This window comes from Galleria mellonella, unplaced genomic scaffold (assembly GCF_026898425.1).
Source record: "Galleria mellonella isolate WM207_F2 unplaced genomic scaffold, CSIRO_AGI_GalMel_v1 utg223, whole genome shotgun sequence".
Classification (NCBI taxonomy): Eukaryota; Metazoa; Arthropoda; class Insecta; order Lepidoptera; family Pyralidae; genus Galleria; species Galleria mellonella.
In genome coordinates this window covers 531,550-550,081 of record NW_026442042.1, presented here as the reverse complement: position 1 = coordinate 550,081, position 18,532 = coordinate 531,550, and the positions used below count along the sequence as shown (strand labels likewise).

General features: G+C 31.9%; 1 protein-coding gene across 1 annotated transcript; it reads left to right on the top strand.

Annotated features, from left to right (window-relative positions):
* Positions 1–364: 364 nt before the first annotated feature.
* On the top strand, positions 365–17,499 carry LOC113517607 (kinesin heavy chain). The gene is made up of 19 exons (XM_026902330.3): positions 365–696; positions 4,367–4,538; positions 5,145–5,288; positions 5,365–5,508; positions 5,839–5,963; positions 6,135–6,388; positions 6,470–6,578; positions 6,881–7,015; positions 7,093–7,265; positions 7,464–7,653; positions 7,748–8,038; positions 8,382–8,543; positions 9,786–9,952; positions 10,518–10,619; positions 12,969–13,086; positions 13,768–13,995; positions 14,300–14,414; positions 14,636–14,749; positions 15,187–17,499. Exons 1-19 carry the CDS (start codon positions 550–552, stop codon positions 15,195–15,197), a joined length of 2,901 nt encoding a protein of 966 aa, XP_026758131.2. The 5' UTR covers positions 365–549; the 3' UTR covers positions 15,198–17,499.
* The last annotated feature ends 1,033 nt before the right edge of the window (positions 17,500–18,532 follow it).

The window sequence follows — 18,532 nt, the reverse complement described above, 5'->3', positions numbered from 1 at the left end:
CGTTATTTTTAGTTGAATTAAACCAATATTTCCCTGTGGTCTATATTGTTTTGTATCATTTGGATCCCTAAATATCTGTATTTACTTTGTTAAAGTATTCTAAAATATTAAGGTTTTTATGAAGATGATGCTTTTTGGGTACTTTTAATTGTTTAGTGCTTACTAAAATGAACTCTAAAATAAAATAAATATATAAATTTATACTAAGCTCAACCACTTTACATACCCATTTACGGTTACCTTAACAGTATACGTTACCATTGTAAAATATATATACATTTTTTTTTTATTGATTTACTTTGTGATGTTGGCAACAAATCGATAATCTTTGCCATGTTGGTGACTTGACGATAGAAGAACCAATAGAAAGGCATTACGGCCTTTCTTCTCTGAAGAACATGGCCGACATTTTGATGTTGCTGTCATGAAGATTTTTCAGTGACATAAAATTTTAACTTTGTAGTTCTTCATGCACGGTTTTAAGTTCCCAGAACATTTTATTTTTTAATCGCTTATCGGTGTTTAGTGTAACCCTGTTTTGTTGTTACAATGGCAGCTGATCGGGAGATTGCTGCTGAAGACAGCATTAGAGTCGTATGTCGATTTCGGCCACTCAATGACTCTGAAGAAAAAGCTGGTTCAAAATTTATTGTGAAATTCCCTTCAGGACCTGATGATAATTGCATTTCTATAGGGGTGAGTTTTTATAGAGTTAACACGTAATACTATGTTCCTGTATCATCGCCCTAAATTAGATCATGATGACTAATACATTACGACTTGTTCACCTGCTACGAAATGGCCTTTCTTTTCTATTCCGCTCCGTTGACTTTGATTACAATAGCGTAAATCTAAGAATAATGTTGTATTTGCACTAATTTAATACTTATTTCTTTGTTTTGCTAAAAATCAATACAAATAGCTTCTCGACCTTGACCCAAGCATCCCTAAATATTTTTTTAAAATGCCCTTAATTTGTTTGTTTATATTATATGAATTTTTTACATTGATTTTATATTTATAGGCTGCATTTGTTTTTAAACTATGGACAAATTTATTCATATTAATATTTTATATTTTGGTGGTGCATATTTACATACAGCATGATCTTATTTCTCTCTAAAAAATGACATAAATAAATATTTTCAGCAATATTTAATTTGTGGTTTTGAATAATAGCATCATATTAGTACAACTATTACAAATCTCACTGTACCATTATTACTTAATCAAGTATATAAAAAATTAAAAAGGTCAAAATATTAACTGTTGTTCCTTGGTATGATTTGCAATTCAATGGTTATCTAGTAAGATTGTGTAGTTTTAGGTAAGACTCACATTTTTTTTTTCACTGAATAAAAGATAATTTTTATCACTAGATTAACACTTAATTATCAAGTTTGCAAATTATTTTAATGTTAAAAGTAATTGTATTTTATTCTGAGATAATAAATGTTGCAATAAAGCTGTACTAGTTGTAATGTTACATAGACATATTGACCAACTTACACTGTTGCAACATTTTTATTACCAAATGTATATTTTGGACCTTTTATTTCAATTATACCTATGAATTATTGTAATTACAATGCTCAGGCATTCATTCCTTTCTAATTCATGTAACCTTCTCTTAACAAACTTACAATAAATTTGTACATATATTGTATACCAATAATCTGTCTTGAGAAAATCCATAATAAGAAACATAAATACTTACTTTATATAAGCTATATGTACATCAGAATTTATTGTGACAGCTGTACTAATAATAATAAATCTGTAGGTAATCTATTAAATTTGATAAAATTTCAACATCATATAGAATCTATTTTTTAATACTAAAATCATCTTAGCATATTTTAATTAGATTCCAGTATTTAAACAAAAACATACAAATAATAACATGAACTAATTATATAATTAATTAACACATTTTTTTATTGTGTACTGTTATTTTAATAAAAAGATACACCAATAATACTGATAGTCTAAATTTCAATTATGGAAAAACAGATTGTATAGGTACCTATAAGTATTATTATTAGAGCTGTAAAATGTTTAAGACCACATTTGTTTAAAAATTTACAATTCATACCAAAAGTAAATCTACATATAAATTACTAACTTTTGGATAGGCACTATAGTATCAATTAATTAGTACTTCAGTTAGAATAATTAACAGTGTTTAGGCCTTGAATCTTAACATACATTTACTATTTGGAACTCTATATATTGTGGGCCTCATGTTTGGATTGATTAAATTCAAGTATAAGCAGTAAATAAATGTCTTTATAGACTAAAATTTATTAAAATTTTATTTTATTTATTTATTTAAAAACAAAATATTTGCATTAACAAAATATTATTTATTTTTAAGTTAGTAGCAAAAATGTATTTGTGTGTATTTAATAACAGAAAATTTAAGTATTTCACACAAAAAGTATATTATATTTATAGAATTATATTAACATTTATATTCTTTAACTCATTATGTTGTTATAACAAGTGTTATTACATTGAATTTCAGTATGTATTAACAATAATATAGGTTTTATAATTTGAATTTAAATTATATGCCACATTTTTAATTAAATTTATCATAAAATAAATATAATAAAATTAATTTTAAATGAACAATAAACAAAGAAGTAAACAATAAAGAGTATCTATCTATCTATAAATATTATAATATCCAATTTAGACACGTAGGTATTTAATATTCTACATGATTCTAATTTATGCTTCACTTCACTGCTACTGCATATAAACATATATCTTTTTACTTTACAACTACTCTAAAAATATTTATATATTTTATTTTTTATAATAAGTAAATTACATCAAATTATTAAATAAGTTGAGAATAAGAAATTTGTGACAATTTCCGCTCATATATTTGGTGAATGTGGTCTATTGGTCTCATGTAATAAACTGCACAAAGTTCATAGCTTTTAAATATAAGTTTGACAAACTAAAACAGTTTAGAAGGATTGATAAAACAAAGAGTAGTAGTCATCTAAAACCAGTGTTACAAGTGAATCACATTTTGTTAATATAACCTATGTAACAGGCATGACTGAATATTCTAAAAATATAATGTTAAATGATAGAGTTATTTTCTTAGCACTAAATATTAAAAGGACTGAATGTCAAATAATACATTTAATGTTTTATTTATTAATTGCAGCAGTATTAAGTACATGAATTGTTGATGGATTTTAAATTGGTGGATACAAGAGCTGGTCTTATTGCTAAGAAATTTCATCTAGACAACCTGTTTTTTACATTATTTACTGTAATTATTTTGAATTTAGAAAAATTAATTATAGCTACCATTTCAGTAATTTTATTGCCACAACAAATTAAATTAATAGTCATATATACTTTATACATTAATAGATTTTGCCTGCAACTATATGGATTTTGGAAGTAGGTAGTAACTACTTATAGATAGTATCAAGATATAGTACATCAAATTTTAAGCACACCCTTCAGAAATATGATTAAAAACAGCATCCAATATAGTGCAGTAGTTTTTGTGTACTTACAGACATAAAAATTCTAAATAATATTATTTTGGCTTTTATTTTTCATATTAAGGCACCTTTTATTTTATCTTATATCAATTTTACTTCTTTATATACAGAAATTGTTTAGTTATAATTTAATTATATTAGTACAATTATTACAATATTACTTTTATTGATTTGTAAATTACAACTCCCTTGTGATTTATCATACATATTTTATTATCTCCTGTTTCCATGGGGACTTTCATTAATCTTTAATGGATTCTTAATTGATACATAAGGAACTACTTGCAAAGTTTCAGGCTACTCTGCTAATTTTATTTGTATAGTCAGGGCAATTTTATTAAGATATTAAGATTTTAAGATATTTAGATATTAAGATTAAGATTCTTATTTCTTAAGATATTTAGATATTAAGATTAAGATGCAGCGAGCAAGGTATAGATTTATTTATTTATCTTAGGTAAATTTACAGAGAACAAATACAAACATTAAATTATAGAACAATATGTTAGGTAGGTTTGTTTATAAACTCTCGCTTATAGTAATTTTTTTTATCTATGCGCTTTGTCACACGTACGCATCGCATATACTGCCTAGATCAAAACAAACATAATTATGAATTGAGGTATATAATGACGAAATTTATAAATATAATGGCTATAGGTATAGATTGTTGACATTTTGGGTGTGTAAAAAAAAACAAGCTATCAAAGCTTATTTGAATAATTAATTCTGTCTATAATTTCATCATACGTCATATATATTAATACCTATATGTAAGATAATAACATTGATTTAATCAAGTCCGTTATTAATTTACTGTTTTATTTTAGGGTAAAGTGTACTTGTTTGACAAAGTATTCAAACCAAATGCAACCCAAGAAAAGGTCTACAATGAAGCTGCAAAAAGTATTGTATCAGATGTACTGGCTGGTTACAACGGCACCATATTTGCATATGGTCAGACCAGTTCTGGTAAAACACATACCATGGAAGGTGTCATAGGTCTGTAATATAGTTACATAATATAATAATAGTAAGAATAAAATAGAAATTACTATATACTCAGAAAAAAACAGGGCATTTATCAATAAGAAATGATAACATTATCATTTAGTTGTACAGATATTATAAGCATTATATAATAGCATCAACTGCCTGGTCAAGTTTGACCAATGGTTGATATGATTGTCGGATTAAAACAAGGGATTCATAATTACCTTGATACAAAAACATTAATACTCAATTATACTATTATTGTATTTTTTTTTAGGTTTTTTTTTTATATCATTGTAAACCTCTAAAGCAGGAGTTTGCTGTTATTTTGTGAGAAAACCAATATAAAAAAAAAATTATAATACACTTTTGTAACTAAGAATTTTTTTTTTTTTTTTTATTATGATGTAAATAACACAGTTACCAATGTAATGTTTTCTCCTTGGTGGCTAATGAACTTCTTTTTTCCATATACCTTAACTATTCATCATGTTGGTATGGATATGAATGCATAGAATGAAAATGTTACTTTACATACCAATCTATTCTTCTAATAATGTACTTAGATCTTATTGTTTATAAATTAATCAAAACTTTTTTGTTTTATAAATGCAGGAGATCCAGGAAAACAGGGTATTATTCCAAGGATAGTAAATGATATATTCAATCACATCTATGCAATGGAAGAAAACCTTGAATTTCATATAAAAGTGTCATATTTTGAAATATACATGGACAAAATAAGAGATTTGTTAGATGGTAAATATATCATTCAATGTATATATGTAGTTAATTCAATAAATTCAGAAATTAATACTAAAATTTTTGGTTTCAGTATCAAAAGTCAATCTTAGTGTTCATGAAGACAAAAACAGAGTTCCATTTGTAAAGGGTGCTACTGAACGATTTGTGTCAAGTCCTGAGGAAGTTTTTGAAGTTATAGAAGAAGGAAAATCAAATCGACACATTGCTGTGACAAGTATGTACTTGATTTATTATAAAGATCATCATTTAATAAAACAAATTAACTGTCAAGTAGGTCATCTCTTTCTTTTAAGCTTAATTAAAAAGAAAAAAATGACAGCATACAAACTGTAATAATAGATTACCGGAGGTTTTTAATTTTTTATGAATAGTCATGATGATAGTAATAATTTTTCATACTTATTCATTTTTCATATCAAATAATGACATAGGTACTCTGCTGATGTTAATATCGCAATGTTCTTTAATTAAACATGCATTTCAATCTTTCAACTCATTGTTATTTATAAATTGTTATCTAACACACATTTTTTCATAACCACAGACATGAACGAACATTCATCTAGATCTCATTCTGTCTTCCTCATAAATGTAAAGCAAGAAAACTTGGAAAATCAAAAGAAGCTTTCGGGAAAATTGTATCTTGTGGACTTGGCTGGTTCCGAAAAGGTAACTGTTTCTTATTTTACTTTCATCAGTTTTAAACAAAATAAACTCAACTTAATATAGGTTAAATAATGTGTTTTGATCATTTAATTTTTCTCTATTAACTAAGAAATTTGTAAAATTGTATAATTCCAAGTTGTATAAAAAAATTACAATGAGCACAATATTCGTCAGGTATCCAAAACTGGTGCTGAAGGTACTGTACTAGATGAGGCAAAGAACATCAACAAATCACTGTCGGCCCTTGGTAACGTAATTTCGGCGTTAGCGGACGGAAACAAATCGCACATCCCTTACAGTGATTCAAAATTAACACGAATTCTGCAAGAGTCATTGGGTGGTAACGCTAGAACGACAATTGTTACTTGCTGTTCGCCAGCATCTTTCAACGAGAGCGAAACAAAAAGCACCCTCGACTTTGGTAAAAGGTATATATTATACCCGTGTCTATTATGAAAATTTGAACTAGTAATATCTTTGAGATTCTGATATTTAAACTTCATTTTTAGGGCTAAAACTGTTAAGAATGTTGTATGTGTTAACGAAGAGCTCACGGCTGAAGAATGGAAACGACGCTACGAGAGAGAAAAGGAGAAGGTGGCTAGGCTTAAGGGCAAGGTAAATATTTATTATTATAAATAATTATTACTTTGCGTGTCCCTATTAACAAAGTCAGATACATATATCGGAATTATTTTAAAGAAGTGTTGTAATAGTGATACTGAATATTTTTCGCATAGGAATATAAATGAATAAATAACAATTCTATAACATGGGTATATTCTTAATTTTACATATGAACTACAATTTCATCTTATATATTGTAAAGCCAGTAAGCTTTATTGGTATGGTCTAAATTTATTTCTTTTATATAAATCAATATTTATTTTTATAATTACTAAATGTTTGTTTTTCATTAGGTTGAGAAGTTGGAGGCTGAGCTTAGCCGTTGGCGGTCTGGCGAGACGGTGCGACCAGAAGAACAGGTTAACTTACAAGAAATTGACGCTGTTACTCCAGTTACATCATTCATTGAAGAAAAACCACCAGTACCGGTTAGTAATAAAATTATTAAATAAATTTATATAATTATATCTTAAATATATAATCTTACATCTACATCTTATTGCAGCCTGTCCCAGTGGCAGTTTCAAGTGCAGTGGAAGATGCAGCCATGCAGGGTAAATTGGAAACCCTATACCAACAATTGGATGATAAAGATGAGGAGATCAATCAACAATCACAGCTGGTTGAAAAACTTAAGGAGCAAATGATGGAACAGGAAGAACTTATTGCTTGCACCAGGTAATTGTTTTACATGATGATTTGATACTTGAATATTGTCAAAAGAAATATTATAAGTTCAAGATTTGCCTTTATCTGATAGGATGTTTAAGTTTTTAAGATATAATAAATTATTATTATTAATATTATAATATTAATATTAAATATAATATTATATTATTGAATATAATTCATGCTATAATTTTGTACTCCATTTAGACGCGATTACGAAGCGCTGCAAGGTGACATGAACCGAATCCAACAAGAGAACGAAGCGGCCAAGGAAGAGGTCAAGGAGGTGCTTCAAGCTCTCGAAGAGCTTGCCGTCAACTACGACCAGAAATCACAAGAGGTTGATAGCAAGAGCCGCGAATGTGACCAACTGTCCGAAGAGTTACAGACGAAACAGGTATACTAACATCTTTACTTAATCAATTCCAACATGTTTAATTTCCTTGTGTTAACATTTCATGTCTACGACTGCTTTGAATTTTGTCTAACAGAGCGCATTGACAAGTGCCACCGCCGAGCTACAGCAACTCCGTGACTTGTCGGCTCACCAACGGAAACGTATCGCTGAACTTCTCACGAATCTACTGAGAGATCTCGCGGAAATAGGTGCTGCAGTAGGCGGCTCCGAACTGGACTTCAAACTCAACGTGGACACGGTTGGCAAGCTCGAGGAAGAGTTTACAGTGGCGCGTTTACATATTAGCAAAATGAAGAGTGAGGTCAAGAACATCGTACAACGTTGCCACTCGCTCGAATCGGCTAACATTGACGCTAATCAAAAGGTGAACTACTATTTAAAAAAAAATTATGTATAAAAGTGTATTTTTAATTACCTAGATAGTTTAACACCATTTTACCTATTTCTCGAATGCAGTACTAAAACATTACTTGTTGTTTCCGTGTCTACAATCTTAAACATAGAAGTATAACCCTTTAGTCTTCAGGTACTGCAATACATGGATGGAACAATATAATCTATCATGTCCTTGATATTACTATAGGCAAAAGTTTGCATTTCTCGTCAGATATTTCGTCAGCTTGATTATCGTTTCGTGTAGTATAAAACAGAAAATAATACTTTATAATTAAAAAAAATTGCGTTATTTATAAAATTATAAACTGTAGATCGAAGAATACGAGCGGTCGCTGGGTGAATGCCGCCTGCTGATCTCGCAGCACGAGGCGCGATGTGCCTCGCTCGCGGAGTCCATGCGCGAGGCCGAGAACAAGAAACGACAACTGGAAGAAGCGGCCGATGCGCTGCGCGAGGAATGCGCCCGGCTTCAGGTGAGTGAAGTTGTTTACTCTGTTCGGAATAGTAACTTTTTTTGCCAACATTTGGTAATTGCCGATCATATATATAAATAAATGGGCGTCTGACTAATTGGGTTATTATTGTTTTTCCTGCATATTGATTAAAAAAAAGACGGTATTATGTCATCAGTTGTTGCTTACTCATTCATTACAAAAGCAGGCTTTGTCATTAAAATATTTGATGTGATTTTGTAAATCTAAAATGATATATTTTGAATTTTATTTTAATTTGTTTATATGATGCACTTGTTTATATGAAGTTATAATTTATGTCTGTTCAACACTGATTTTGTGATATCATTTGAATCATTGAAATATTGGGAATGAACATGAATAAATTATTTAAAAAAAAATCGGTCGCTTATGTTTTAACATATTTGTGGGCCATTTATTGCTTTTTCATCCCCCTTCAAAAAGAAGGTTCACAATTTAGTTTTTCTTCTAAGTTTGTAACCTCATAATTCCTTCAGTTCTAAACTGATTTAGAAAATTATTTTATCTAAAAGGATATATTTACAGATTATTCCCATAGAAACTTTATCAAAATCTGTTTAGTAGTTTAATTTTAAAATCAAATTACTAGTTTTTTGACACAATAGAAGTCAGTTTTTTTTGTATAGATTACAATTTTTAATTGTAATCTATACAATTAATTACCGAATTATTGCATTTGGTGCAATCTGTTCTTTTGGAATTTTTTAAAAACAACCACCGTTGTTTTGGAACATGTGAATCCTGTACTATTTAGTATATATAAATTGAATTGTTATGACTGTTTGATCATCATCAAAAGTTAGCTGTTTTATTAGCATGATGGGAATGGTTGTGCTGGGAGGACGCTTTTCTTAAATTTATACCAATCTGCAGTCATAGTTTTCTGGATTTCGATCCGACATATTGTCGGCCATATTTCAAATAAAGAGAAAACTATTCTTTCATATCTATTCAATTTTTTCCCTGTCATGATATCGCCGCTGTCGTTTTCATCTCGTACCCATCGTTCAAGGCTTCTGGGTTCACGTGTAGGTGTACGAATTGTCGCTCCTGCTTGTCTATGGTGGAAAAGTAATTCGTTTCATCAGTGTTACCTTCGACAAATTACCGAGTCGCCGTAGGGTATCCTCCGGCGCAAATGTGTCGGATGGTGTTTCGAACCGCGTACGCGAGAGGGTATGTGATACATGGTGGTGATGGTGGACGCGTGGCACATGGCAGGCGGCGGAGCGCGTGCAGCTGGCGGCGGCCGAGCAGCGCGCCGACTCGCAGGTGCGCGGCGCGCTCGAGGCGCAGCTCGAGCAGCTGCGGGCCGCGCACGCCACGCAGCTGGCCGCGCTGCGGGACGAGCTCGCCGCGCTGCAGCGCCAGCACCAGGAGCTCAAGGAGTTAGTACATGCGCATTTGCAACTACAAATACTAAATAATCAAATAACTAAGCTGGGTTTCGCTGCTTCACCTGTGTGCATCAGGATATACGGTATCCTATGTTAAATTAGGATATAATATCTATATGCCAATTTAATTCAAATCTGTTCAGCTGTTTAAGTATGATTGATTAAAAAACATCATTACAAATTTTCATATGATATCAGTTTTATACTAAATTAAACATGTTATAATAATATTGAGTGTTACATTAAACATTTTGAAATAATAGTTGATAATATATTAATAAACAAAAATAGATTTTCTATACGCCGCCTATAAACATGAAATTGTAAGTAATTTAAATTTTTTCACCACTCGTTGCATAAGTAAAACAGTCTGAACTGAGTTATTTGATTTATTAGACGAAAATAAGGATCCTCATTTTTAATTAAAAATTTTGTATACAATTTTAGACTTTACATGCCTAAATATTAAAAAAAAGGTCAAAGAATATATAATGTTATTTTTTACTGCAAGTAAGTAATTAGAAAGTACACTAACAATGATTGTTTCTGTCAACAGTACGTACCAGGAGCTGACCCTCGCGCGGCAGCAGTTGCAGGATGACTACGAGAAACTGAAGCGAGAGGAGGCCGACAAGTCGGCGAAACTCAAGGAACTTATGTTAGTGTCACGATCGCCCCGCCGTAATCTAGACAAGGCCGAGAAAGAGGTCGTCAATCAACAGATGCTAATGAAAGACGAAGGCGATCATTTCAAAGATTATATAATATCACCTAAGAAAGCCAAGCTAGAATACGAATACAATGTGGAAATCGATAAGATTGCGGCCAAAGAGGAAAAGTCGCTCTCGGCAATTTCCAAGACCCCTCCCACCCGTCACTCCTGTAACATCCACCCCCTGCAGCTACATTTACTTATATCTGTCACTATGATCCTCCTAACCCATCGCTATCCACAGATAGTGGTTTTAGTTTGAGCTATACAAGTATTGTGATATAATATGGATCTCCCTTCACTTTTTTGGACAATAGTTGTTTCAGTGCCTTTTGTATTTAATGGTTTTAGTGCATATGTCGTTTGGAATCCAAATATATTTGTTCAGGTGTGTTAAGGAGATCCATGACTCACGAATGTTGTATCCATTAACGCTTTCGTGGTCAGATGCAGTGAGTTTATGTTGTTTATTGAAACCAGTAAATCTTCTTAATATAACGATAAAAAACATGAACTGACTGTGTGCGTACGTAGTCGTTGTTGTTAATTGTTTAACAATTCTTTAATATTTTTTATGCCTTTTTAACGCTACTACGCTTCAGTTGGTTGACGTTAGTCCACAATGCATTTATACTAGTGAAAATTTTGAATAGTTCAATTATTTTAATATAAATTTTCTATTGCTTATAAGGAAAAAATACCTTCTATGTATCTGTTTGAACGTAGCATGTATCAGTATTGTGGTATGCATTTATGTATAAGCATGTTCCTCCCAAATGTATATGTAATATGTATACATGTAGTTATAGTTGTAAATATAGTAACAAATACCAAAGAAAGAAAAGAGATTATCGCGTTGTTGTTTAATTAAATAACGGGAGAGACGTACTTTACAGGATTTATTTTAGTTATTTAAAAAATTATAAAAATGGTGCATTGCAAGTTGTGTTTAATATTATAACACTGCCATATTACTTTATAATATGTTGAATAAATTACGCGGGTTAATAGGAAAAGTAATTTGTTCATTGTTAATTTAGTATGCAAACCTTAGATATAACATTACAATGTAGTATGTTATGCATTAGTTACAAATATCACAAATGACAATGACATGTTAAGCGCATGTTGTTCAAGCACTATAATCATAATCAACTAATATGAGAGAATGTGTACACGACTTTGCCGAATGGATCAAAACATTTAAATTAAATAAATGAACATCGGTATGTAAATATTCTTGTAAATATACTTCTATGTTTGTATAGAGAGTATGTCGATATTTTTACTTACCTATTTTTCTAAACAATTTAACGACCATGAGTTATTTACTTCTTGGCGATATTATCAGATCTGTTACTAGGCTGAACTTAAATTTTAACCGAATTGAGATAATACTTGTCATAAACACCAACCACAATCTAGGTTAGTCGGACAACGTTATAAAAATGAAAAATAAAACTTAGGAATCGTATGATAAGCGAAAATTTATACTATATTATGCACTCAATTTAGTATTAAAAAAAAAAAAAATGTTGCATTTATATGATGGGAACATTAATATTTATTTTCATTCCATTTTCTGCATTTATTCAAGTAAATATTTTATAATTTCGTTTTATAAAACACGTTCACCGCATGTTTATCAATTATCACTACTGCATCATATATACAATATCATGTTCAGTATTTTATAGCATTTATATGTGTATCGTTTCCTAGTGTCCATCTTCACTTCCTCTAGTCTGTGTGCACTCGAAATGCCGAAGAGTGATTGTTGCCTCGATCTAATCGAAACGCGTGCAAATGGTCAATTACGCCTGTTGCACTCTATTTGCACGTTGTTGTTTACCACTGTGACAGTGTCTTAGTTACAATTAAATCTAGAAACATTATTTCTTTGTCATAACGCTATAAAACATTATTTCTAGATAGAATTGTTATTGACACAAAGTTACATATTGAACAATAAAATGAATTTAACTGTAAACACGTAGTCGATGTAAGTATTAAGTAGACGTAGTGCGAGGTCTTGTAACGCCTTCTGCTTTTTAATTTTGAGTTATCATTTTATTCCGCACGTATCCCATTCATATTCATTCTGCCGAGGGTTGGCATTCTCTTAAACGATCGGCCTAAGAGTACAGAGCGTTGATGTATATGGATGGGTGCGTGCTGACAGATATGATAGCTCTGACACTCCGTTGCCAGGTAAAATACACAAGCTAAATTTGTTGTTGTCATTGGTATACAATCATTAGTAGTTTTATTAAAGTGCATTGTATTTTTCCGCAGTCAAAGCGTGGAGCGGCGTGAGCAGGCCCGCGCCGATCTCAAGGGTTTGGAGGACACCGTCGCCAAGGAGTTGCAAACCCTGCACAACTTACGGAAACTATTCGTGCAGGACTTACAGGTCAGGATCTTAACGTACAAAATGAATCGTAAATTTAAATTTCGATAATGTATGTGTTATAACACATTTAATGTGTATTCAAGAAGTCGCGTGTTACGCTCTGGCCGCTATGAAGATTATGTATCAATTTAAATTACTGATTAAATACATGATAATGATAACAACATGAATAAAATTTAATGACAGAAGGCTTATCACGTATCTCGTTAGATTTAAGTATGGTCGATAGTAACTATTATAATCACCATCTTGGTATCAGTCAACAATGACTCTGACTACCCTCATGGTATTACAGTTATACTCAACTGATGAAGAAAAAGAGCGTTATGTTTTCCAGATATATAATAATAGTTAACGCTTTTTTTCCGGATATTTTATGTAATATGTAGTCTTGATGGGTATTTTAATATGAACTGTCTCTACATTTAATTGTATTAGTATGGGCTACTAAACAGTTGAAAATTTATATTAAAGCCTGGTTTTAAGATTCTTTTTTATTTATTTTAATGCTTGTTTATATATGTATATAACTGCATGTATTTTCTGTTATTGACATGCCTCAGTAATATGAATTAATAAATGTTGTACGCCTCAAGAAGGTAGAATATGATCGAACTTTGATATTTATAATATCTTTTTGTCAATAAAGAGATTTTAATTTGATTTGACATTAAAATCCAGGCGAGGATAAAGAAGTCCACGAATTCGGAAGAAGGTGCCGAAGAGGAGGGCGGCTCGCTCGCGCAGAAACAGAAAATCTCATTCTTGGAGAACAATCTGGAACAGCTGACAAAGGTCCACAAGCAGCTAGTACGCGACAACGCGGATCTGCGCTGCGAACTGCCCAAGCTTGAAAAGCGTCTGCGAGCGACTATGGAGCGTGTCAAGGCACTCGAGACGGCGCTCAAGGTTATATTTTAATTCAATACTAGCTGTAACCCACAGTTAGATTTATGGTGATAGTTATAACGTAATTCGTAAAAACATTATAAATGCATAGAATATTGAGAATGTACTAGGCTGTATCTTCTGTATCTCGTGATACGCTCAACCTATTTTAGTAAAACAAATACCATTTATTATAGTAAATACCTCAATTTTTAATAAAAATTTTATCACTAAAATATAGAAGTGTATACAAGTAAATTACAAAAAAATCCTTCTATATTATAAAAAAATAATATTAAACTCTTTTTTTTTTTTACTTTTTCAGGAAGCTAAAGAGGGCGCTATGCGCGATCGTAAGAGGTATCAATTCGAGGTTGACAGGATCAAGGAGGCGGTTCGTGCCAAGAATCTTGCCCGAAGAGGACCGCAAGCACAAATCGGTGAGAAAAAAATTGTAGAGTTATTTGCACATCATGATGTAATGATAAAATGAATGTAGACACAATTATATAATACAATAATTTTCTCATTATTACATACCACTAAAGCCATGTCATCAATAATAAAATTTTAAATAAGGCTATCATGGTGTAGATTTCATAGGCTGAGCAAGAGTAGTAAACTGAGTAAAGTAATAATAATATTAAAATTATTTTCGCAGCGAAACCGATCCGTGCGGGCGGTGGACACATGGTGGGCGGTGGCGCGGGAGGCGTTGTGCGACCGGCGCCTGCGCAGGATATCAAGCGGAAGTCGATCATAGTCGGCGCGCGAGGTACGTCCAATGGATTTGAAGTATTTATATAAAATAACTAATAAAATAAGGATAGGGTTTTCAGTGACTCTATCTATTACTTTGTCACTTGGAAAATATGAATCCTTACCAGAAGGAGACTTTGTACAAAAGTCATTTGCTTGGGCACCTCTATCCTTTATCCTTTTCGTGTTATGTTTGCATGACTGTTTCGATTTGAAGGGTGGAATATGGCAGTTAATTTACAGGGTACAGAGAAATAACACCTGAGTCCTCAGTAATGGCAACGCATGCCGGGGGGGGGGGGGGGGGGGGGGGGGGGGGGGGGGGGGGGGGGGGGGGGGGGGGGGGGGGGGGGGGGGGGGGTCATGGGCGAAACAGTATACTAGTTACATAAAAAAATTATTTAGTTTTGTCTTCATTACTGCATATACTCAGTTTCCTTTCTATTGTTTCAGATGAGAGTTGAACTGTTAGCCGTTACGTCGTAGAGAATTTAAATGAAACTTCATAGATGTACCTAATATGGGCGGCGGAAATTCTTGAAAATATACCCATTATACTACGTGTTTATGAAAAGCCTAATAATAAACTGCATCAAAAAAAAAAAGAAAAATATCGTAGAATTCTCTAGGCTTAATCTTTCGAGCTATCTAATCTTAATGTCAATAAGTGCACATGGATTTAGAATTATAATAGCTTTTTGCAAATTATAAATAGGTCAGGTTTCATATAAATTCGATATCGGTTATCATTAGGTACCGGTGCAAAAAGTATTACGATATGAGCAGACCCGAAGCTTCGATGGTCTTTGATGTTGCTATTTTTATTATTAAATGAAATAAAAAAATATTTTTATTATATGACAAAAGTATTACGTTTAATTTCACGTCGTAAGTGGCTAATTTGTGATCACTATACCACGGGAGGAAATGCGACGAAACGGTATGTAGAAGTCGTTAAGTACAAAATATACCGAGCCAGTTACCAATATGTTGTCTGGAAACATGGAAATGTAGGCGGTCACATTTCTTTCTTGTTTGGTATAGAATGATAATAACTTCAAAGATGCAATATTTCATTATCTATAAGAATATGCTGTGAGTTATTTGCAGACTAGCATATGCTGCCGCACAAATAAATAAAAAATAAAAAAAAAATACCAAGGCCGTATTGTCCTATTCCGCGTGTGGTGGCAAATGCATACCAGTGTGCATCTTCAGTGTGTAGTTGTAGTTTAAGCTTCTTTAATATATATTTTTATATATTGTGATAAGCGTTGTTATGCCGATATGTGAGCATTTATTTATGTTAACGAACGACTTTTCGGTATATGTTCACAAGGTGTCATGGGTGATAACGAGGGGACTCAACGGTGATACACGTAAAGCTTCAGGTTTAGTCTAACACGGTCAGTTTGGTTGGTATGAGCGTGTGTGCCTGGGCGACTTGCTGCAACTAGCAAGTTCACTGCCACTAGGCACAGTCTGCGCCAGATGGATTCGCAATACAAATTAGTGGGCGATTTTTGTATTCTTATTTAGGAATATGAAAATCTCTTTCAACTAAATACATTTTTTGCTCTGGTAACTAAAAAAAAAAATACAAAATTACAGATACACGTTATTAAAACTAATTGCAAATAGAGTTCATATTAGAATAGGTTATCATTCATATCACCTTCCGCTTGGCTCCCATTCTATCGTCACCGTCACATTTGCTTGCGAGCTGTGATGATTTTTGTTTTCTAGCAAATGTATTGTCATATTTGTATTGCTGTCTCGGTGGTAACTTTAGTAACACTTGGTACATACATAAAGCTTTTGAAATGTATTCGCACGTGTAATACATCGACACTGTAGTCGTTTCGAAGAATATTAACACAACAAATGACCCATTGAAAATATTCAGTTTTGAATTTATTATAAATTATCTATTTGCTTTCAAAATACATCAGCTTCGTAGTAGATCTGTAACTTATGTAAGTACTTATGAATTAATCACTATGGGATATAGTCCAGAATGGGCTTGTTGCAATTAATTGAAGTACTGAAAAGTATGTTCATACACCGTTTCCAACTAGGAGTTATGGAACTATGGCTGAATAAATATTTAGAAAACCAAAGATAAATCACAATTGTTAGATTTATTATTCGAGATTAAAATATTTATCAACAAAAAGAAATAATTCCCGAATCATTCAACGGTTCCAAAACTCCTTTGTGTGTTGCAATACATTTATTATATCGTTTAGGTGTAAAGTTGTAGTAAATTATTTCACATTTAAGTTAGATACTTGATTTTATTATATTTTATTTATTGTATATCATAACTAAATTATCTCATTTTTCACTTAAGAAGTGTAATGCGCTTTTTTTTTACATACCTCTATTTACATTATTTTTAATCATGATCAAATGAATATATTTTTTCACTCAGAATTAGAGATGTTTACAAAGATGCATTCCACAAGGAAATAAAAGTGTGTCTTTGTGTATCTTTATGTTGTTTTGTTAAAATGTAGGTAAATATGAGGCTATCCTCGGTTTCCACTCGCCTGTTGCATATATAGCTCAAACCGGAAGTCTGCGCTGCGACTCTTACTCGGTAGTCGAGTGAACCCCAAACCGGCAGGCTTGCCTTTGCACCAAGTGATTTAGTTTGTATTGACATCTTTTGTATGATGTATTTAATATATGGAAAATCCTCAAAAAGAGTGTTTTCTTCATTTTTATTTATTATAAAAATAAAATTATGAATTTAATTTGCTAGTGGGTCTTTTTATTTTACTTATAACCCTTACGTATAAATTAGTAACACAAGAGAAAATAATGAATATCATTGGACTGACAAGCAAGCACTGGTGTCTTGTTTATTGTTAAATGCGATTATTGTCTTTAATTGTTATTTAACAAAATAGTCTTTCATGTAATATTTACTTTGGCTGAGTAGTTTAGTAATGAAGAAATATGAAATTTTATTTAGCCAGTAGATATGTTTTCGTTACCATAGTTTTTATTAAAGAACGACGCAAAGCGGCGTTGCTATTAAACTCTAGCTAACATATGCTACTATGACAATGAAACGAAAGAACAATCTAATAAAAAAGGGTTTTTAAAAATTATCACACGGATAACTAAATAGCATTGGTAAAACTGCAGAAAATAGCTCTAATCTCTTATCTATCATATGAATATCCTATATCACAATATTCACAAAGGTTTATTAATTAATAAGCCTTATGTATACAATGTGCGTTTTGCAATTCCCACCAGTTTTTTTATACCACAAGTGGCAAACGAGCATACGGCCCACCTGATGGTTGCCATAGCCTATAAACGCCTGCAATACCAGACAGTTACAGCGTTACCGACCCTGAACGAACCTCTATTCCTTTTTTGAAGAACTCCATTCTGTAGTACTAATCTCTTGGAAAAACTTCGACAGAGAGAACTCTTTCCATAACCTGAGTGTTTGTGGAAAGGAACATCTCTAAAACCGCGCTGTACGCGACAGTGTGACCATTTGTGGCAGATTCCTGTCATTTTTACTTTTATTATAAAAGATGTCTATTGAAAATTCAAATCGGGTAAGTAATATAAATTTTCTTGAAATCCTTTAAATCTACCACTTTTGTAAATCATCAGCATAATCCGCCACACAAAATTTAGGAGTGAAATTTGACAAAATAGCAGCAATTTGCCGCAAATGGTCACGCTGGTACGCGACCATCTAGGATCTAAGGTATAGAGGTGAACTTCCCGTATATATAACTACTTAAAACTAATAGACAGTTCAGGGTAC

Excerpts from the sequence above, each read along its gene's own strand:
- LOC113517607 (XM_026902330.3), top strand. The coding sequence starts at position 550 with ATGGCAGCTGATCGGGAGATTGCTGCTGAAGACAGCATTAGAGTCGTA. Across the intron at positions 7,654-7,747 it reads AAGAGTTACAGACGAAACAG|AGCGCATTGACAAGTGCCAC; the intron begins GTATACTAACAT and ends TTTGTCTAACAG. Across the intron at positions 13,996-14,299 it reads CACTCGAGACGGCGCTCAAG|GAAGCTAAAGAGGGCGCTAT; the intron begins GTTATATTTTAA and ends TTACTTTTTCAG.